We start from the raw sequence: 22,374 nt of genomic DNA on the forward strand, positions 1-22,374 counted from the left end.
ATATATATATATATATATATATACTACACTTGTGGCATTGCAACAGCGAACGCGTGGAGCGCAACTGTTGTTTCGGAAGAATATAAAGTTAGATGCACACACGTTATCGCCGCAGTATACGAAGAGCAATTAGCGAATCGTTGTCGCTCCACGCACACTCGCGCATTGTCTCTTACAATTTTTACATCCGATACGACCGTCCCTATCTGAGCAAGTAAGCACAAGGTTAATCCAGATTTCGGAGGTAACCACCGTTTAACTGTGTGAACGATATCGGCGATTTCTGTATTTAACGCGTTGATCGACTGAGGATGCCTGACTAGTGGCCAAGATGGCGTTAGAATATAGTCGCGAGAGTGGCGTACGTTGAATTATGTACTCGTCTAAAGTTATTTTCGGATTTCTATATCAGGACGGAATAGCCGAAGTGACATGGCGCCGGGTTACGGCTTAATAAAAGTCGCGGCGTGCAGAACGAACGCGACTCTGGTGCAGGCGTCCTTGAGTGCTAATATATACAACGGATATATTATATTTATATACATCTCTATTTTAATGATTCCATATGTCGACAATATCCAAAGATCGACGGGAAGAACAATAAGAACGCCGCGAAGAGGACGTTACGAAATTAAGTGATATTCCTGAGTAATTCGATCGCTCGAAAATTTCGCGCGAGCAAGCTGCCAGCCGTTACCGAAGTTCCAACCCGAAAACATCAATCGCCATTATGCTCGTAGAAACAGAAACATGCGACTGAGCAAGTAAACGCGAGGTTAGTCCAGATTTCAGAGCTAACCACCGTTAAACTAGTCTCGTTTGAGACGCACCGGCGATCAAACGTATCGTAGGTAAATCGAGCGCTCTGCCGAGCCTTCGTTGTCACGCAAAAGTGAGTTAAAGCGTTCCGAGTGAAAAAAAGGGAAATTCAGTCGCGATATCCGAGAAACACTCGGATCTCACACGAGTGTGAATACATCCGACAGATAACCGCGCCAATTTCCACTAACAGTCATCACCGGTACTTATCCGCGAGATGCGACACTCGACGACGATGCGAATGCTCGAAGGCGAAAATTCACCGTGCGGACCATTACGACGTCGTACCATTCGACCGATAAGTACAACTGGCTTCGTTACCCGAGTTGCGGAGGGTTTCATAGCCCACCCTTTCTCTCGTCGATACCCTCAAAGTCGTTGGAGGAAATATCATTCGTACCGTTTCACTGCCGAAACGGCCCGGACGAGCGATAAAGAAAATCATGGGCGCGAGTAATGTCGCGTACAATCTCGCCGTAAAATATCGAAAGTGCGTCCGGTGGACTTACCTTGAGGTAGGACGGTGAGCAAGAGGACTATTTGGAGACCGGCGGCGACCGTGGTATAAAACTTTATTCGCAACTGCGGTAGACCTCTCGTCTGGTGCGCCATGGCAGACGAATTTTCGCAGGCTGGTTCGAGGTTCGACACCGACTTGCCGATGTTCTTCTACCCGGCCCGAGGTGCCCCCCGTCTCCTGGCGACGCACTGCACTGCAATTTCGTGTTCACTTCTATATGCAGCGGTCACCGCCGCGAGTATCGCCCGGAAGCGCTTTGTCGCCCGCTGCGCCACTGATTATCATCGTGCAGGTGTCACGAGTCGAGTTCAATTCCGCGCGAATCGTCCGCTAATCGATACTCGATGCCTTCGCTAACGCACCTCCCGACTTCGCCGTCATAACCAACGTTCTTCCGTGCTCTTCGGTTGTGCGTACTTCGCGAGGTCTCGATTGCTGAGCGGTGGCGTATTATTGCTCGCAGTAACGCGCTACGTTCGCGCGACGATGCTTCCCAGCGTTTCGAGCATTCTCGCGGGGAATCCTGAAAATAATGATATCGTACGTGTGAACGACCCCTTCGCGCCCTCCACCTCCTACCGCGTGCGGCGTCGTTTCGCGGCATGCGCTCGCATTATCTCGTCGAATTTGCCGAAATTATTTACTATTGTTTTTTTTTTCACGTCTACCGCGATAATCGCCTGCTGAATGCTATTATTTGTCGTTTTCTCTTTTAAGTACGATTTTGAACGCTTCGTCTGTCGTACATAATTTTCTGTGATTGCCCGGTTTATCTTAAAGTATACGTTGATTGACATTGAGAGGATACAATTGCATTCCACATATTTTTCAATCACCCGTGAAATATTATTCTTGAATTTTAAAATTTTTATTCAAAATATCGGAGCTTTGTTCAGCAAATATTCGAAAACGGAGAGATTTTCTGTGGATTTGTTACGATTAACGAGGCTTTGGCCGAATTACAATCCAATGTTCCACTTATATGAATCACCAAAATATTATAAAATTTATATGTATTTATCGAATATATTATAATTTATCGAAAAGCTAAATATACATTTAACTTTTATATAATGAAACTTTATACAATGAAATTTTGATAAAAGAATCAAAGATTACACACGAAGCGATACTTTGCAGGCCCAAAATTGAAATTGTGTACGGACATTGCCACTGAAATTTATACATTACAGACATTCTTCATTCGTCGTGAAATAGCGAAATCGAGCACTCATTTGACTGATACCCTCATTTATTCTTTTCGCCGAGTGTAACGATTGCGGTCGTTATGGACACCGAAGATTTAGGTGATTTACAAGCCCGGCGGTTGATTTACTATTTCACTATCAGCAAGAAAGGATTTCTCGTATTCCCCTTGGAAAAACGTGCGGTGACTGAGGACGATCGGTTTCGCCGAGTCCCGTTATCGTAAATTTTCTATGTTCCTGGCGAGACCGAATGAATTATTGAAAAAGTAGCGTATGCAGACTCACACATCAATCTCCGCGGGGAAAGGGTGAAAATATTTTTTCGGTTGAATAATTTGCTAATGTAAGAATACAAGAAATATAATTAAATTTACTACAGCATTAAATTTAAGCAAAACTTTTGAGCAGTTTTATGCCGTACTTAAGATTTTATTGAGTTTTTCAGAGCGTTCGATGACTCAATGAAACATTTGAAAAAATATTGTGGAAAAAATTAAATTATATCATGATATATCATTGGATACGAGAAATTAGTTTAGGCAAGAAAACGGTAGAAATGCGAGAAGAAGAATTAACAATCTCACTATGATTTAGCATTTGAAAAGTGAAACACGAGAGAGAACGTGTTACAATGCGTCTTTGTTCTCACGCATCTACGTGTTCATGCATTCAACAGCCTCGAATTATATCAAAGAGAAATACCCTGTAGAGCGCGACAAAAACCTGCGAATTAATTAACTGCAACCCTCCCCGACCGACCAGCAATTGATCACGATTCCAGCATTACGATGACCTATTTATCGGATTCACGAGGGAGTGCGCGTTAAATGGCACGTCATTACCGCCGGTCTCTCTCTCTCTCCCTCACTCTATCGACACAGGTAACAATTTTTTCTCCATTGTCCCGCGCGTCTCAGAAACTACAATGGCGCGATTTTTAATCTCTCGTGGGAAATGCGTCTGCGGAGTTTCGACGTCGCGACTTCTGCCAGTCGATACGAACGTACCTACGGCTGCGTTCGGACATTTGTCATACGGAGTCGTTTTATCAGTCAATTAAACATACGTATGAGTGCGCATACATACGGCGAACGTTCTCGCCGGCTCTCTATCTCGTCGACAGGACGCTCGAAGGAGGTCTCTTGCCACGAGAAGAGCTCGGTTTACAGGTGTCCGCGGCGACTACGCTATCGAATGCTCCTGCTCTTCCCCACGCGGTGGCGTCTATCGTTACGAGTACTCTCAACCCCTTTCTCTACCGGCACCGGAGCTCACTTTATTACTCGCTTCTGCCCACCACGTCGGCAATTCGATCGAAATTCCCGGTCGCGAACTAATATAGAATCAAGAGCAGAGAGCGCTCGATGTTTGCATGAGGCAAGAGAGAAATCTTGTCCGATACATGAAAACCGAATGGAAGAGGCGAAAGGCAGACGAGGTCTCGCGATTTGACAGAGATTCGACGGACGTGCGGGTAACCATTCGTCAAACCTGCAGACAATCGACGAACGAGTCCGAGGGACTAACTGCCGCACCGAACGACGCCGCGCGCGCCGTGCTCGTCGCGCGCGATCGGTTTCTCTCAAATCGCGAGCACGCTGCCGCGATTCTCTCTCTCTCTCTCTCGACGAGAGGCGCGGGTGTGCTATCACGACTCTTGGCTGCACCACGGACCTGCGTTCGCGGCCTGGCCGACGATCGTCTTCCTCGTCTCACTATAGTTCACCGCACGTTCCATCCTCCCGCGGAGCAGCACCACCACCTCCGCCTCCTTCCCTGCCTCCTACTTCAGCGGAGCGCAACACGGTGTTGCCCGTATCCAGGCAACTTCGCGGAGCGTGGCTGCTCCCTCTGCCAGCGACCCGGTCCACGTAGGCAGCGAATTCGCCGCTTTTCTACGTCGTTCTCGCTCGCGCGTTTCTCTCTTTTTTGATCCTGCCTTCTTCCGTTCTCGCGCTCCCTCGTCGCACTCCACCCTCCTCAGCAGGGGTCACGCGTTCGCGCGAACGTGCATTCTCGCCTACCCGCGTCTACCGTCGTCGTTCTTCCTGTCCTGTTGTGGCTATCCCACCTTTTCCTCCGCACTCCCATTCGCCACGTTCTCGTCGCCCTCTACGTGCCCCTCCGTTCTTTTATCCGTAACTGTTGTTATTGTCGTCCGGCGAAGTCGTTCCTCTTGCACGCACGGTTCTACCTCGCATCGCGGCGGCACCGGGGCTCAACACGAGCGAACGCGCGAGCAACTATTCCGTGTACGCGACCACCACGCCGATCGCGACCACCACGACGAGTGCGGTGACGAAGACGATGAGGAGACGCGTAGCCCCTCGTATAGGCGGCACGCACAAGGTGCACGAAGTTCGACCGAACGTGGCAACTCGCGCTAAACTGAGACAGCGGCTGACAGGAGGAAAACGATGAAAGATCAGAGAGACGGGGATGGAGAGAAAGAGGTGGAGAGTAACGGAGATAAAGAGAGGGTGAGAGAAAGAGCGAGAGGAGAGAGAGAGAGAGTGTGTGTGTTAGAGAGAGAGAGAGAGAGAGAGAAAGAGAGAGAAAGAGAGAGAGAGAGAGAGAGAAAGAGAGGGATGGATACACGGGGGATGGGGAAAACCGCCTCGTCCCTGCGAACGGGTGTCCGAACCGGAAACCGAAACCCCCGAAAAAGGAGGCGGTCGGGGTCGTGTACGAGCTGCCGGTCGAGCTCTCGCGACTCGCAGCCACCGCCGCGATATAGACGCGAAGAGCGCTCCCCACGATGGGCATAACCCTCCTCCACCACTTCCACCACCGAGCAGCTATCCTCCCCGCTGTCCCTACCTCCCGTAGCCGCCTCCGGTTCCCACCACGATTTCACGAGAGGCTGCGGACTGGACCAGCACGCAACCAGCGTGGCCCCCACCACGTCGAGAGTAGAGTCGGAGGTGCGAGGATGCGGGGGGCATCGCGGGGCTCGAGGGGACGCGGGTGAGGCAGGCGGCACGGGGGTGGAGGAGAGTACTGGAGAACAGCATCCCCGAAGCCCACCCCACAGATCAATATTGTGCCCACCACCGTGTACCGGAGAATTCGTCCCGTCTCTCTCGGGTAACCGTCGCATGCCACATGTTCCGTCTCTCTTACCCCCGAGCATCCCCTCACGAAGCCCCCGTAGCTCACGGCCGTTGCCGTGTGTTGCGAGCTCGCTCTCCCTCCCTTCGCTCTCTCTCGTCCCTCTCTCGCTCCCTCTCCCTCTACTCCCCCGTATTTGTTCCTCCCTCTTGCTCACCCTTATTCTCGTCTTCTCTCTCAAGGGTAAGCGCGCGAGGGTGTGCGTTGATTCCATCGCGACCGTCGCGAACGATGCTGGAGCATGGTCCAAGTCCGCCAAGGGGGATTAGCCTCGGCGGTCGAGATCCCAGGGACGGCATAGTTTCGGTGCACCAAGGGTGCCGACACGACAAGAAGATAAGTTGTGTGCGGATGGGCATGGACGAGATTGACGGGTAAATCGATTGTTTTCGAAATTGCCAGGAAAACGCGTGTCTAAGACGAGGTCGCTCGGTTGGGGGCGACAATGGACGGGATATAGAGCGTTCCGTACCGTCGTGCATTTCGCACGTTTACCGTATCTCGATTAAAGGTTGGTAAGGGTCTCACGATGATCCCTCTTGCGATTCCGCAGGAAGAGACCGAACCGCAAACGTAACCGGAATTATAATGTCTTGCTTATAGCGTAGACTTGGGTCTATAAATATTTGTATAGTAAATTTTATTTGCTGAAGAAAGATATGACGGTAACGCAGTCCCCCTCCCTTCTGTTCTGCAAACAATTACGTTAAAACATCTACTGGAGAAAAACACTTGGTTACAATGTAAATTAATGTACGTTAGCGTACTGCAATTGAATATGCATATTTTGTCGAAAATAGAGTATAATTAGTACTGCGTCTAGCGTAGAAGGTTGTACTACATATTTCTGATGATTTTGATCCGACGTTACGAGTAATAGAATGTTGCGAGAAACTGAACAAATCAATTATGTAGGTAGTGTCTTTACCAACAGCTGCTCGCTGAGGAGATTGTAGAAACGTCATGCAAGGCGCTTCAGTCAGCTGGAATCCGAGCGAGAATCCATACGATGTAAATATATGTGTTAAATACTCGAATAATTTGTTTAATATATTCTTTTTATATTAGTTGACGTAAAAATACTTTAAAGAAAAAATGAATTTATTTTTGCATTTTTATTATACTTAAACGCACTTTTTTTCAAGCTGCCGTCGATAATTCCTTCTTTCAGGAGCGTTGAAATGCACTTTAGATTACGCTACCTAGCTACGAACATGCAGTGAGACTGGCTAGGTAGCGTAGTTTACAGTCGATAACGTTATACCGAATGCTGTTATCGCGCTTATCCGAATGTTGTTAACCGGAGAATCTTCATAAATGCGTTCCTCAATATCCTGGTCGAGAAACCAGATTTCTCGCAAGTTTTCTGCTCGTGTATTTTTGTCAAAAATGTTTTCCATATATGATAATTCAAGTAGATATTTTATATCAACCGTGCACATTGCCCAAGCTACAGATGAAATCTATTTCTTTCCACTCCATTTACATAATATGTGTTCCAACGATTATTTTGTTCAAATGCCAAGAGGACGTTAATATTAACCTAATATTCTTTTAAAACACCGATTGAATCGATCATAATACGAATGAAATATTCAGTATTGTAATGGATTCTTATATTCAGCGTATCAATAAGATTTATTTATTCACTAAATTTATTGATGAATATTGATTTTGTTCAATAATAGTATAGTCTGGATAAATTATGTTAATAATTCACATTTGCATAACTATATTTAATAGCACTGATTAAAGTTCTCATTATACAATACAGCTGTAATTAATAATTTATAATTGCCTATAAATAACAAACTTAGGCAAGTATATATATATATATATATATACTTCTCTAGTTTATATATATATATAAACTAATTACACTTCTAAACAATGTTACACAGTTACGATTCGTGATTAAACAATCGTTATTACTTTCCGTATATTGTATACAGAATTGCTAAAATTGTTGGGGAAATAACTGGATACCGCATAAAAATTGGCGTAAATGCCTATAATGCGTAAATGCCTATAAATAATATGCCTAATGGAATATTTTCGTTGCGGTATGACACGTTCACGGCGTAGAGTATACGAGCAAATAACGCGTGGATTTCAGGAGAGATTCAGTATTTTCCTTCATATATACGAGGTCGTTTACTCATTGTTATAACTTCCTTAGAAGCCATTACAAAGAGGCGCGCTCCTCCATTCTAAGATAATTCGGCTGACACAAAGCTGCAGCTACCAAAGTTCATGGTGGAGAGGGAGAGCCGGCAATTTGCCATACGCTACATTAAATTTCACAAAAGCGGGAAACGCTCGAGCTACGCCGGTATAATCACTAATCAAAACTACGTTTCCAGAGCGTGTCAGACATCGCGTTCGTTGCGTACCACTTGGAGCAACATCGAATACAATTACCTACCTACTCAGTATGCTAATTACCACGAGACGCCGGATGAGGTAATATATCGTCATCTTGCAGCGTCTCGTTTTGAGATGGTCAAGGCTGAGATTCGCCTCCTCGTTTCCTCGCCAAGGAAACAATGCGTTCATAAATTTGCGTTACTCTGACAGATTAATCGGCGTAAAAAATCACCGAGATGCAAATTCGGACACGTTTTAAACACATTCTCAAATTCGCGTACGTTTTAAACGCATTCTCTTCGTGAACTTTCTTGAAAGAGCGAAAGAAGAGTGACTTATCGCTGGGACTGATTTTACATGACTACGGAAGAACACATAAATATCAACAATAGGCTGATCTGGCGTATCCGTTGAAAAACTACGAAAGCACGTGTGGATCGGTCCGGTCCTTCCTTACGTTCAGAATGGTCAAGGTTACACGAGATGGACGGACGGACGGATGGACCGACGGTCTGGAAGAATGAACGATGTTTTGTAGGACGTAGGTATATAAGCAGGAAGGGAAAGGTTACACCTGGCAGGTTCGAGATAGAACCCGAACTCACGCCTCGCATGCTCGTCTCTTCGCACGTACCGACCCGTCCCACTCTCCACGGTCCATTCCTTACAGCCGAGCGTCCCTCTTTGAATCAGCCTGCTGGCCATGCACTCGCCCAAAATAACAGAAATTGTGGAGAAATCAGCGCTCCCCCAATGGGAAGCCTTGTGGACACTATTGTGGCGCCTCGAGACGCTACAACAAGGCTCCTCATCGATGTGGAACGCTATTGTGTAAGGACGAGTTTGTCGCTCCTCCGAATCGTCGTCTCGTGTCGCCCAGGGGTGGTTTGACTTCTGCGCTCTTTTCAATTTCATTGCACTTTAATGCCGATTGCACGAAGCACCAGGTGTCACAGCGATACCCTTGACGAATGACGATCGCTCTCGCGCAAGCGATCCTCTGTGGACTTTTATTTACGACGCGCGACGAATCCGATGCGGAACGCTCGGTTAAATGCGCACGGGGACAAAGTTCTCTGGTGTGCTCGAGGGGGTGAAGCAAAACCGCGCGCGCGATCGACCCGGGGTTCTCGCTCCCCGAACTTTGGGGTCAAACATTCGACGCTGGAAACGTCTATTTGGGTCACTCGGTTCGCGAACAGATCACTCGAAACTTTTGCGCAATTGACGTATCCGGGACGGAATGTGTGCGATCTGTGCAAATATGTGTTTTCCTCGCTGCGCTTCGGATGAAACGGAAATGTTAACGCCTCCACCTATCCAGTTCGGACCGCGACTCTATACGGCTCGTAGACGATTCGATGTCTGTTATATAGAATGTCTTTCTATTATATAGAAATAAAACTTAGGAATTGGATTTCCGTCACAACGTATCAAATTTTGAGAGGAAAATTGCAGAGAATTAGGAGCGAAATTAATTTGAATGTCCACATTTCTCAGATCAATACAATGTTCCAGATCGACGAATATTTTAGGAACAGATTATTCAATGAACTTGGAGTTCATGTTTTTTCAGTAAAAATATCGAGAGAGATTCAAGATCGACATTCGTCGACTTCTTTTAATTTTCGAAAATTTCATCTCCGGGTAAACCTCTATTGAAATTACTATTAACGTAAAATGTTTCTAAACTAAATTATTAAAGTTTTATTACCTATTTACGTGTTTGAAGTTAAACTTGCGTAAAGCTGCGAGATAATGTCAATTCTCACGTTTGTATTTCTCCTGTAAAAATCTCCCTTTGTTAGGGAAAGTAAAGATAATTAATTAATTGAGACAGGTGGATTAAATAAATCTAGCGCAATATAGTCAGTATTAGTCGTCAAAGTTAAAAGAGGTTACTTTTTCGAGCTAATCAGTGTTACAATCAGCTGGCTCGTTACTTATGAGGTGATAAATTATTTCACAAACCTCCCACGATGCCTGGCTGGCCGACTTTGATTATTATAGGAACGGAATACGATTAACTTTGCACTTGTACACAGCGAACTTTTACGAGCGGCGTGAAAGTGTATGGTAGGAACGGTGTTAACCGCATTTATTCCTGTCTTACTAACTCCTTTCAACTGTCGCGTGTCATGGCGATAAAGTTTCCCCAGGACAGAACACCCCGCATACATTCAGCTTTCCGCAAAATTATGCACTATGTCGATGCTAATCCGTCACGACAAGATTGTTTTTATTGATTGCCGAGACATTTCGGTCACGCGAAGGACGTAACTTCGCATTCGGCCAATTTCACCGAAAAGATTCCTATCCGCGAGCCAATAATTAAGGCGTTTTAATTATCCGCCCGCTCTCCCCACATCGGCTGATATCACGCAGGCATGTCTCTCTTATGCACATTGTACCGATAAAACGGAATTAAAAATGTGAGATATGCCGTCATTCATATATACATATATATGCATGCACTACGTGTAGTACGTATTTACTCATCCGTGTAATTATTGCCAAGCCGTTTAATGACTATATCCGACGCGTCCGCGTGCTTCAATCGTGACCGGCCGTATGCGCGGAATCTCTAATTAAAATGCGTCGAATGCATCCAAACTAACGTAAATGCCTCGTTAATCCCGTTGATTACAAGACCCGAAGCGCGAGGAGAGGGCTTCTTCCCGCTATGAGCCATCTCGAGTCTGATGACAAGTGAGGAAGAAAAGCATTCGTTAAGAGACTTCGCTCTTCTTCTTTTTTACTGCGAGCGAGTTACGAAGAGGCACGACGGAAGCGGGAGGGGCGGGAAGAGAAAGGAAGGAGCGCGCGAGGGGGCGGCTCGATGCAGGAGAGTCGGGTGTAGTGGAACGCTAAGTAGAATGAGTAGAGAAACGTGTCTCTGTGCGTGAGGTACTCATTTGGGAGAGAAGCTCTCTCTCTTTCTCGTCTCCTCTCCCGACTTCGCCGCTTCGCTCCTTCCATCCTTCTTTGTCTCTCGCCGCGTCTGTATATCCCGGAATACTAATGACGCTACGAGAAAACCCGGCCGGTAGTAACCCGAAGGTACCAACGGTTACCTGCAAAGTTTTCGCTTCACGTGCCAACTCGCAGGTTCGTACCTACCTACTTCGAAGGCGCCTCACTAAACGGCGTAACGTCCGCCGCGTTTCATAAATTAGGAGGAACATTCCTCCTGGGAGGACAAACCCTCCGAAACTCGGCGCGGAAACAGAAGACGTACTCCGCCAGCGCAGCACGAACCGGTTATGGCCGTAGGGGGAATACGATTGTTTCACGATGGCATACGTAAAAGGGGAATGCTGCGGCAAACAAAGTAGCGGGAACATCTCGCGTGGCTGGTAACGTTATGCCAAATTGCGCGATGTAGGACGCAGTTGGTCGCAGTAGCCGCGGTTATATAATAAGCGACCTCCGCCGAAATTAATTAACTGCCTGTATACGAACGCCGTGAGGAGCATTCGGACGTATTTGAGTTCGTTGCTTGTTTTACGACGACGCAAGATGCAACGTCGCGGACGCGCGAGCGGTCGAACGAATTAGCCGCCAAGATTAGCCTCTGATGAAATTACATCGTATCGCGCTCTTATTGCGAAACGCCCCCTTTTCCCCTCGAGCAGGCAAAGAATAAAAGTAATATCAAGTCGAGTTAAATGTTCTGGGAAATTATTAATTTCTACGAAAATAAGAGATGCCGAGTTCTCTTTTGATCATCGAATTGGAAGCAACCGTTCCGTCGGACGTGGGGCTAATAAACGAGACCGGTCGCCCCGAAACAAAAAAATCAGGCGAATCTTCCTTTTTCATCGGAGCGGGGCTATCCTCGAGCTCCTCGAGCTCCAAAAGCTCCTCTGTTAACCGGCATTCGTCCGACGGAAACTATAATACGTAGTTTATTATGCAACTTTTTCCCCCGTGACACACAAGCTCCCATCCGAGCGAGACGGAAAATTCGTACCCAAAGAAAAAGTGGCCGCGCCGCGATACGTTTAATTCGTAAAGAGGCGATCTTTTTATATATCGTTGGCGATATAAATTATTACGACTTCCTCTCGAAACTTAGAAAATTTATGAGTGTATCACAAATAAGTTGCTCGTTATTTAAGACTTAATACGATCAGACGGAGATAAACGGAAATGAAGCCACCCTAACATAGCCGGTAATTTTTAGCTTTAGTATATACATATTGTAAAATGAGTATTTAATTTATATTTAATTGGCTCAAACGCGGGAATGAAAGAAAACAGCTTTTGCGAATCTTATCAGCAGACTATACGTGTATAATCAATGTGGTATGAATTCGCAAAAAAAAAAAAAAAAAAAAAACGACAGAAAACGTTAAATAATCAAGTAGGATAATATCCGACGTTAGAAATTGTACGTATAGTTACCAATCACAATTTGTGGCAACCCCTGTTAGAACTCCGGGATTAATCACGAGCTAACGAGTATCTCCACAAACTAGACAAGAGCGTCCCAACTTATATATCAAGAATTTCATCTTTGGTTTGTCGTGTGGAACTCGCACGGTCGATTTACCGGGACGCGTAAATAAGAAATAAGACGCATGACGGCGCATTTGTTCGGCGAGGGAAAAAATATTTTCGTCGCGCGCCCGCTGGCACCGGGCGCGCGACGAAAATTTATCGAAAGCCGTCCTGACGGTACTATTCGTTTCCGGAAGTGGTCGGAAACTAGTTCGACATTCAATTTCTCTCTGCGAGACGATTTGTCCATCACCGCCGTCGACCGAGGTGCGACCTCGGGATTCCATATCGTGCCCAACGACTCGTATCCGTCAGGTAAGTTTCGTTTCGTCGTTCCCCGTAAACCCTACCTCGCGCTTCTCCCCCCATGCGAAAACTAAGTACGAAGTATAAGCGGGCTTTAAAAGCGGAGGATTGAACTGCGGAGAGCGGATGAGAAGCTGGCTCCCTCGTCTAGCTGCGCGAAATCTGATACGGCTCGCGCCGGGTATCGCAAAAACTTCGCCCTGCGCCTCGAAGTTCTCCCCGTTCGCTACTTGTGCGCGATACCTTCTATCATTCCGACGAGCGTTTCGATCGGTCGGCCGAAAAGGAATCCGCAGATAAGGTGTCGTCGCTGTTATCTACGTTGCTTATTGTCGGAGGACGCTGTGGAATTGACTGGAAACTGAGCCCGTTACTCGCCGGTGAATGGTACGATTGTTTTTCCCCCTTTTCTCTACACACCGACACACCGGGAAATCTCTCTGCCGTCACCCCATTCCCCACTCGGAGATCGCCGGGATGGATTAAAAAAGAAGAGCTCGCGGCTGCTCTGATTAAGGCGCTTTTTTTCCCCGAGATCCGCGCGGCGAACAATCATTTTCGTCCGGCCAATTTCGGGGAGAATCTCCATTGTAATCGCGGCGATGCCGCGGCGCTGTTCATAAATCATGACCTAACAAACGATTTGTAGTCCGTACTCGCGGCGTACCGATGCATCGCTGCAAATCTATCGATCAATGATGTCGCGATAACGATTCGCGTTTTAATTCTGACAAGTGTACGGGATCAAGCTGAATTTATGGGGGCGTGATTATTCACCGTTGATAATCGTTCGTTTGATTCAGTAACTGTCGATGTCACGACGTGCTTCTTTGGAAGGCGCGAAGATCAACATTACGCGTTATCAAAATCCATGTTCGCCGAATATATCCCTTGTTACCGAATATATCCGATACACGCTCGTTTACAATATTTATAAGACGTCATCGTATTTCTAACAGGAGTGCATGACATTTTGATGCTCGACACGGATTTACCGTGATACATGCGTTTTGTATACACGCGCGCTCTTTCGGCGATGGAGAATCGATTGGACACCGTCGTCTCGCCTCGTGCGAGTCACGGTAAATAGCGAATAGAGCGGAGTGAAATTCGAGGCTAGGACGGCGGAAAATATGCCACGGGGAAAACTAAGAATCGGCAGGAAATTTTAATTAAAATCTCGAATCTGGGTTAAAAGAAATTTAATTAAAAACAAGAAAAGAGTAGAAATCAAACATTATGAACGACCCCGCGAATCGCAATTTACTCCGTTATTTATTTATATTTAATTTTCAAGGTACCGCGACTCGCGATGGTATTAAATTCGCGAGCGCATCCGCGATGCGTGCGACGGGCACGCGGACGGGAAATAAAACCGCCTTTAGTTAATGAGCTATCGATTCCAAGTAGAACGTCGTTTTACAATGTTATTATGCGCGGCAAAACGTGCCGGCGATCAATCACAATTACGAGATCGTTTGCCGATGCGACTGCCGCGAAATATCGTCGCGAGTTCATCGAGCGAGATATTACGAGCGCCGTGGAACCTTCGCAAGAATGTAACCAGCCGGTATGACAAATCGCCTACATGCCATGCGCAAATCCAATTTTACGAAGCACGATCCCGGCGGATGGAAGTGCATCGGCAACGCCGAGGGACGCCACGCAATACGCCGGTCTCAGGCATGACGGCGGCTGAATTCCGCAGGGAGTGCAAGCTTTTGGCGACTTAGCCAGGCAACCCTGGCCGCCCTTGGATGGCGGGACGGGAGTGTGTACGGAGAGAGAACTCGGGAGGGTGACTCGAGATACCCTCGAGGACGTCGAGCGCGTCGGAGTAGCGATGGGAACGAGACGGGACGCGTATCCCGATATTCGCGACGATGCGACTCCGGGCATTGTTCGATCCGCGCGCGCGCGCGAGTGTTTTATGAACTTGCTAACACGGCGATCTCGGCAATCTTGAAAGTAGCGCGATATTTGTAGACGGCGCGCATCGCGAGATATCTCCGAGAATAGTCTTTTGATTCTATCGTCCTTTCCGACTGCGCCGAAAATTCCGACAACTTTTGAGGAGTTGGGAAACGTCCAACATCAGGCCGGACTTTGAAGACTTTCGATCGCTGAAGTTTGTTGACATTGGCAGGATTCGGAAAGCGCACGCCGCCTCTATCGAAAACTTCGTAGTTAACGGGCACGGGTGAAAAATCGCGAGTACGCCGTCTGGAATCTGGAATTTGCGCTCGGAAGCGAGATTCCGCGCCATCGCTGCCGCTGGCTAGAGTTTCTCACCCTCGTTCTGCGACGGTCTCGTGAAGAAGAATCGTATAAAAACCGAGGAAGGGCAATGTTGAGAACGGGGGAGGGCGACGCAAGAAATGCGTCAAAGTATACGTTTCACAAATAACTGTAGTATCTTACGGTTCCCTTCGACTTCGCACATAACCGCCTCGACCACGACGGCATAAATCGCTCGGCGACCTTTCTTCCTTCGTTCGCGTTATGCGAAGGTTAACGGCCCTCCCACCATTTGTATTTACATTTCGAGCATTCAGGCGCGAAAAAAGCAACATAAATCAAGCACGACTATATGTGACGGTTGCGTACAAAAAACATCTAACGGGGACACTAATGCACACGGATTGATTTCTCAATCGCGATTCTAATCGAAGTTATATGATAGGTGTTCAATAATTAATACGATAATGAGCATTTTCTGATACAACACTAGCACCGACTTTAAACGATAAGAGTGTTAACACACGTCGTTTTCGCTTGCGACCCCTCAATTACAATGACGCAGATGAAGAGCTATGTCGCATTGTTTCGCGCCTGCTTTCGTATGCGACGAGGCAAGGATGTATACAGTTAGGTAATAACTACGAACGCATACCTTATCCCGGTCGTGAGTACTTAATGTAAATGATTTTGCCAAGTTTCGCGGGACAAAGGGCGCGGACGCAGTTTCGAAACTCGCGCGCGGCAACAGCCCCGCGGAAGTTTCTCTGAATTTTAATGAAAAATGGAGCGGGTATCGCGCGCTGGCCGTGTTTGCGTTACGGATGCAGGCGACGATGGTGATGGTGGTGGTTGTTGGTGATGGTAGCGGCGGCGACGGTGGTGGAGGAGGTGACGATACCGGTGGTGGGAGGCGTGGAACAAACACGGCTCTAGTTCGGTAAATTGTTTGAGATTATCGCGCATTACTATCAATTAGCATCTGCGCATCGTGTACACGCTATTCGCGTAATACCGCGGAAAAAGGACGGGTGATGCCTCACGTGGAATGCAGGGCCGTCGTCGCGTCACGCCGCGCCGCATCTCGCGCGTGCGTTCCCCCGAAACTTTATCTCATATATTCACCGTTGCGAGAGATTCGAATTTCGGAATTGTATAAGAGATCCTTTACGAGTGCGTCAGCAGCGCGGAACACGACCTCCGACCGAATATTCGACGCACGCGGTATATTCGCGAATTTAAAAATATACCTCGCGAGAGGGCTTGCTTGAATGTGGAACAATTGTATCGTCGTACGCAAGTTTGCGAGTCGTAGTTTGCGACCTTCGCGGCATAAAATTTCTATCGCTCTCGTACCTGTGCATGCGCGCCTCTAACAATTCGATATACGCTCCGATGATAATTCCGCATCGAAAAAATCCTTTTGTCGAAATTTTCGAAATCCTTCTTGCGATAAATAACAAATGCCACTTTATTTTCAATAATTTCCCCTAAAACGCGACACCGTTAATCTCTGAATGATCCTCGTGACGAAGATCCACGTCTTACGCTTGTGTAATGCCGCGCGTATATAATCGTAACGAGGTTCGCCCGGAAATCGGTCAGTGCGCGCATAAATTCGGTTTGCGTAAAAAGAACGTAAATCGTTTTAAAGCGTGCAATTTAACACTCGGTTTATACGGCGCGAGGTATGTTTCAAAGGCAGACGAACGGCCATCCCGTTCGTCCTCGGTTAAATCGCGTTCGCAATCAGTCGCCGCAATCGTCGCGATCGACGAATTATGGTCGCGCCGGCCCTGCGACATGAAACCCGGGGGTGGCGGCAATTACACCCCGCAGGGCCGCACTCGCCCGAGAATACATCTGCCCTCTACCCTTGCTCTGCTGGCCGGCGAAATTATGTGTGTAATAGATGCACACGCGTTCGCAACTGTCGCGGCAAAAACGATGAATTCCGATGAAGGGATTATGGGGAATCTCGTATTTAACCCTTTAAAGTAGAGAGGGAGGACAGATGTGGCACATTTTGCAAATTGCATGGCATACCGACGCGAAATTCACCGTGTTCAAAGTCAGTTTTGTAAAATTGCTTTGTTGTTCCTCTCAGTGTCGCCACCTTTCTAATAACAGTTATTCGGACACTACAGTAAAAAACAATTGTTGCATATACTATAGATTTGTAATACTTTGATACTATTGACTATAAATTTGGCAATAAATATCGGAACACAGTCGCATTGAACGTTTAATGATTATCGCTCTTGATTCATACATTCTATTGAATATATCAAAAATCTAAAAGAATACTCAAGTCGCAGATATGCTGAAAAAAATTACTCAAGTAAATATTTGCTAAGTATTGGAGTGGTTTATATTATTTGGATTAAATAAATATTACTTGAATGTAGCACATTGAAAGAAAAAAAGTACTACATTCAAGTAATATCTACTTGATCCAATTAAAATAAACTACTCTAATACTCCTTATAACAAATGTTTACTTAAATGTAACAATTTTTTTCAGTGAAATAATCACTAAGCACTTACTGAGTTGCTTTCTCTGTTGAACGCCATTCCTTTAGCGCTAAGAAAATAAATTTCGTTATATATGTTTGTCATGAAAGAAAATTTATTTTCCAATTTTCAAACTTCGACAAAACTGGGCAGAACCGGACAGAACAAACCGGACAACCGTTTGAAAAACCAGATAGGTGGCAACATTGATTTCTTCGTATACGTTATAGAGAATACTATTTATTCGAAATAAACTGCGATTATAAGTGGTAGGAAATAGGATTAGTACTATTCGATATGTTCGAAGCTTTGAAACTTTAGTATAATTCGACGTTTGACGACGAAGCTCGAAGATTTGAAGTCGAATTATTCGAAGATTCAAACTTTATTCAAAGATTTGAAATATTGAAGCTGTTAATGGAACTAATTTTGGAGAGCGCAAGAAAACGTGCAATTATAGAATACCAGTTTAACTCAGCATCTTAAGACGTAAAAATATCTTTTAGACAATAAGACGCCTTTGGAGTGTCTTTTAGATATACACGTTGTTTGGGATCTTCAATTCTGAAATTTATATTTGTCTAGTTTAAAACAAAGTAAACGAAGAAAGCACAAATAATATAAACAATAAATTTCCTGAACTTAATTTTAAAATAAATGCAAATTTTGTCATGTAGCAGCAGAACGCAATATAAAAAAAGATTACATTTTTTAAAGCAATAAATACTATTTATTATGTCTATAAAACGAACACATATACTTTCCAGTTCTTGAAGTTTTGAATATCCAATATTCGAATAGTCGAATGTTCGAATTTTCACATTTCAAAATTTCATTATTCGAATATAATGTGATTTAAAGATTCAGAAATTCGAAGCTTCGAATATAATTTCTAATCCTACTAGGAAATTTTTCAAAAAAACAACTGCTTCAACTCAACGATCGGCGACTTTTAATTAGTTGAATTACGCGCTGCAAGGATCAATGTTTCTTTTGTCAATATTGAAGCGATAACGTAATAGTATTACTATGAATAATTTATACAAATTATGAATTATTATTGTCAATTATTATTATATTATTATATACATATATATAATTATTATTTATGATTATTATATTATTACCAGTTAATCTTATGAAAACACATGTTACGCTCGGAATGAATGGTGGAGCAAAGTGAGAGGCTATGTGAGTACACTTACGCAAATAGCTGCATCAGATACCGTATCAAACGTGAGAAAATATGATAGCACCCCCGTGTTCCGACCTAATATTTCACGCAATTACCGGATAACCGAAAAGCGCTCTCATTTAATCGAAACACGATTGCAAGATTCGTTTCTATCGTCCGTTTGAATGCAATCGTTAAGTTGTACAATTAATCACAAAGAGAGGGGGATAGGAGAAAATATCGGGGAATAGCGCGAAGAGAACTTTCGTTACTCTCATTCATCATCGCAATTGATTATCGCGCTCGCTCGTCTGTTTTCCGAACGTTAGTTACTTCTTCTCACAATAATTGTCTTTTATAATTCGCGTTTACGTGTTCGACATCGCTGTGAGGCAGCTTGTAATGATATCGCGGACGACGAATAATAATAACTCGTCGTCGTGACGCGTTATTACTGTTAATTTTTCAAGCGACATGCTGACATATCACTCCGAGAAAGAGAGAAAGAGAAACGCTTTCTACATTTTCTTACTTTTACATTTGCGACTCAGCCGACATGAAATGGAAAAAGATGGCTGGCGGATATCGCCTTGTAGGAGATGTCGAGACGTCGAGCGCCGTTATGCTTACGTCGCGAATACGCGACATCGGTAAAATGGCAAATTAGCTCGCTCTTACCTTCTCTATTATCTATCATTGAGAGAGAGATAAGCGACTTACCAGCTGTACGACTCGCCTTCACTCGCCCGGCGGCTCCGCGTAGTCTCGACTTTCCGCTGACTCTTTTCCGTGATTTCTCGTGGCGCACGAACTACCGCCACGAACTTCGTTTTTAGGGCAGGCAACTTCCGTATTCGTATTCCCGTGCGAAAAATTTCAAGTTTCTCGCTCGCTAAGTGGTACGTTCGTACGGTGGGTCGCGCGCGATTTCGTGAATCAAAACGTTTACGTTTAGCCCGGCGGCACTCGGCGCGACGCGCAACGGTCGATTTTCTACACCGCGCGTCTGTTTATTCAGTGCGAGTCGCGTAATGTAAACAAACAGCCATAAACGCGCGTACCTTAATTGACACGCTACAACGGTCGACAGTCCATTCAATCACTCTCGCCATGTCCGATTATGCACGCGATCCACTTCGTGCGCGAAAATAACGTCGACAGACGCCATTTGGGTGGAAGTTTTGATGCGAATATCGCCGAACGATACTGCAGTATTAATGACGATCGCGCTGATTAGTACGCCGCGCACACCACTCGATACTCCTGACACTCGTCGAAACGTTCGTTCGCTCCATTATTAACGCGCGCGAGTCGCTCTTTCCGCGAAAGACGCGAGGCGAAACTGTTACAATTTCGACACGATGCAACAAGAAAAGTCGACTGATCCGCAATGACCGTCTCTGATTCGCGGACACCGATCACGTGATTGGCTAGATAAAGACCTCAGTCGTTAGATCGTCCCTCTCTGTCTTTCTCTCTCACTGCTCGATCCAGTCGTAATATTGAAACAATAAGATCAACCATAATCGCTCCAATTAATGCAGTATAAATGTCCAATTCTTTATTTGTCGCGATTTTCTGCAGTCACCAGTGCAGTTATCCAATTATTATTTAGAACGAGGGACCGCTCAGCATAAGGAGAGATATGTGATATTTATTTTTTGTAGTCTTTTCTATTAAAGAATGGTATATGTATTAATAGAATTAGGTCTTTCTTGATTGTGCTCCGATTTTTGAGAAGTGTCTTCACGACCATCCTTTGAAAAAGAGAAAAGTAAATTCGGTCACACGTTAATGATAATGAAATTATCATTACAAATTACGGAATGAAAAGGGCGGACTTTATTTTGACTCACGTCGTATAGCGCGAAGTAACCTAACGACGCGAACGGATAAAACAGTCATGGCGGATGCGTGATACGGAATCGATACGCGTTCGCTTTCTCGCGATCGCGGAGTGTTGAAAAGTGGCGAATTATTGTCACGAAAGTGATAATGCGTGTGCGCGAGATAGATATTAGCGTTTGCCGAACTCGAGCAATATCTCAGAATCGTTGTTCGAATGCCGGGCAGTGCTAATCTACGGACAAGTATAACGGTCGATCGCCGTTTAATAACCGAAGCTGGTCAAACATGGCGCTCAGTCAGTTACAAAAAAATGGCAACATTTTTTTTCGATAAATTTCGCAACGCATCTCGTATCCAATAGGGAAATGAGACCTGTCCATGATTTCCTGTTGAATTCGAGCTTTTTCCGGCTTTTACGCGACGCATAGTCGCCGACCAAACTGCCGAGTCGCACGAATTAGGCGGACTATCATCGAAAGGACGCGCGAAGGTCGAGATTGAATCAAGCATTTCTTGTCCTTCGAAACATACTTGACTCAGCTTCTCCCGCGCACCAAGAGCTGCATATTATCCGCATTTGCTACCCCCTGCAGAAAGGCCGCTCCGTGCGGCCCTGGGGCCGCGACACCGCCTATTCGCGTGAGGCACGGTATATACACTCGTATTCGACACTCTACACACACACACATACGACCACACGTAAACTCGGCATCCTCTGCCCCCTCGTATCGCCGCGAGCCGTTGACACGACGCGTAGTACCGCACGCCGCCGATGGCGGCGCAGCGCGACACTGTCAGTCGAGCACTCGCCGTGGCGCCATCGTGTTGCGCCGCCGGAGCGCCGACTCGAGCCGAGTTCGTGCGGCAGACCACAGTTCGCTCTTCGCAGCTCACCGTGACACTGTGTGTGAGGTAGACGGACGCCGCTGCCTGGTCATTCGCGTCTCGTGTGTACCAGCGCGCCCGTCGTAAGATCCAAACGTGAGCTTCAACGCGGCGAATGAACGCGAGTGCTGGACAGTGAGTGAAGGATACGAGAAAATACGAACAGCGAGACCATTCCGAGGAGGAGGAAGGCTCCGAATTTCGTTCCCGTTTCGGCGCGTGGCTCGACGTGCGTGAGAAGCCGCGCGCGCGCCTTGACTCGGAGCGAACGAGCGCGCGACACATGAGTAGGAGTTCTCGCGGCGCGAGTTCGGACGAAGAAGAGGAGAAGCAGCCAGCGGCAGTATCTAGCACCGGCAGCCTCCAGCGAGGAATGCAGTTTCGGGATTGTCGCCTGCGGCCGCGGCCGGCCGCCACGCTCCGAGACATGACGCGATGATCGTCGAGGCACCCGGTGCATCCGCCCTGACTACACCACGCCACCGTCGTCGCCGTCGTCGTCGCCGCCGCCGTTCGCCTCTCGTCCTCCGCCCGTCTCCTCTTTCTCTCTCTCTCTCTTTCTCCTCTCCGCCTCTCTCTCTTTCTCACTCTCTCTCTATCTTTCTACCTCTCTCTCTCTCTTTCTCTCGTCGCGCGCGTGTGTACGTGCATCGCCCGTAGCGGTACGTAGCACGACCTCCGGGAGTGCGACGGATAAGTTTTCGTTGTTTGTCGTAAGCGCGCCAGCCGGGATTCGGAATGGGTGATGTGCACGGGCTTCTTGTTAGTGACTTCGACCAGCGGGAGGATACCGCCGGAGACGACGTCGGGACATCGGTAGCCGTCGGCATGTACCACTGGCTGGTGAGTCTGTTGCAATCGGCGCTTGACATATTCTTCCC

The 22,374-nt window shown here is 46.4% G+C and overlaps 2 protein-coding genes across 4 annotated transcripts in view; one reads left to right on the forward strand and one right to left on the reverse strand.

The window, feature by feature from the left end:
* Positions 1-5,045, reverse strand: part of LOC106743983 (neuronal acetylcholine receptor subunit alpha-7) — a 243,509-nt gene extending 238,464 nt beyond the window's left edge. For all 3 annotated transcript variants that reach the window (XM_014618347.1, XM_014618348.1, XM_014618346.1), the window contains exons 1-2: positions 4,222-5,045; positions 1,329-1,862 (exon numbers count right to left, since the gene is read on the reverse strand). In XM_014618347.1, the coding sequence (XP_014473833.1) occupies positions 1,329-1,431 (103 nt within the window). In that variant the 5' untranslated portion in view covers positions 1,432-1,862; positions 4,222-5,045. The remainder of the gene's footprint in view (positions 1-1,328; positions 1,863-4,221) is intronic.
* A 17,029-nt stretch (positions 5,046-22,074) lies between these two features.
* The window catches only part of LOC106744030 (insulin-like growth factor-binding protein complex acid labile subunit), a 240,363-nt gene continuing 240,063 nt past the window's right edge, over positions 22,075-22,374 (forward strand). Inside the window, exon 1 of the mRNA XM_014618427.1 lies at positions 22,075-22,336. Within this exon, the coding sequence (XP_014473913.1) occupies positions 22,232-22,336 (105 nt within the window). The 5' untranslated portion in view covers positions 22,075-22,231. The remainder of the gene's footprint in view (positions 22,337-22,374) is intronic.

Source organism: Dinoponera quadriceps, unplaced genomic scaffold (assembly GCF_001313825.1).
Source record: "Dinoponera quadriceps isolate SergipeBrazil2010 unplaced genomic scaffold, ASM131382v1 scaffold1252, whole genome shotgun sequence".
Taxonomy (NCBI): Eukaryota; Metazoa; Arthropoda; class Insecta; order Hymenoptera; family Formicidae; genus Dinoponera; species Dinoponera quadriceps.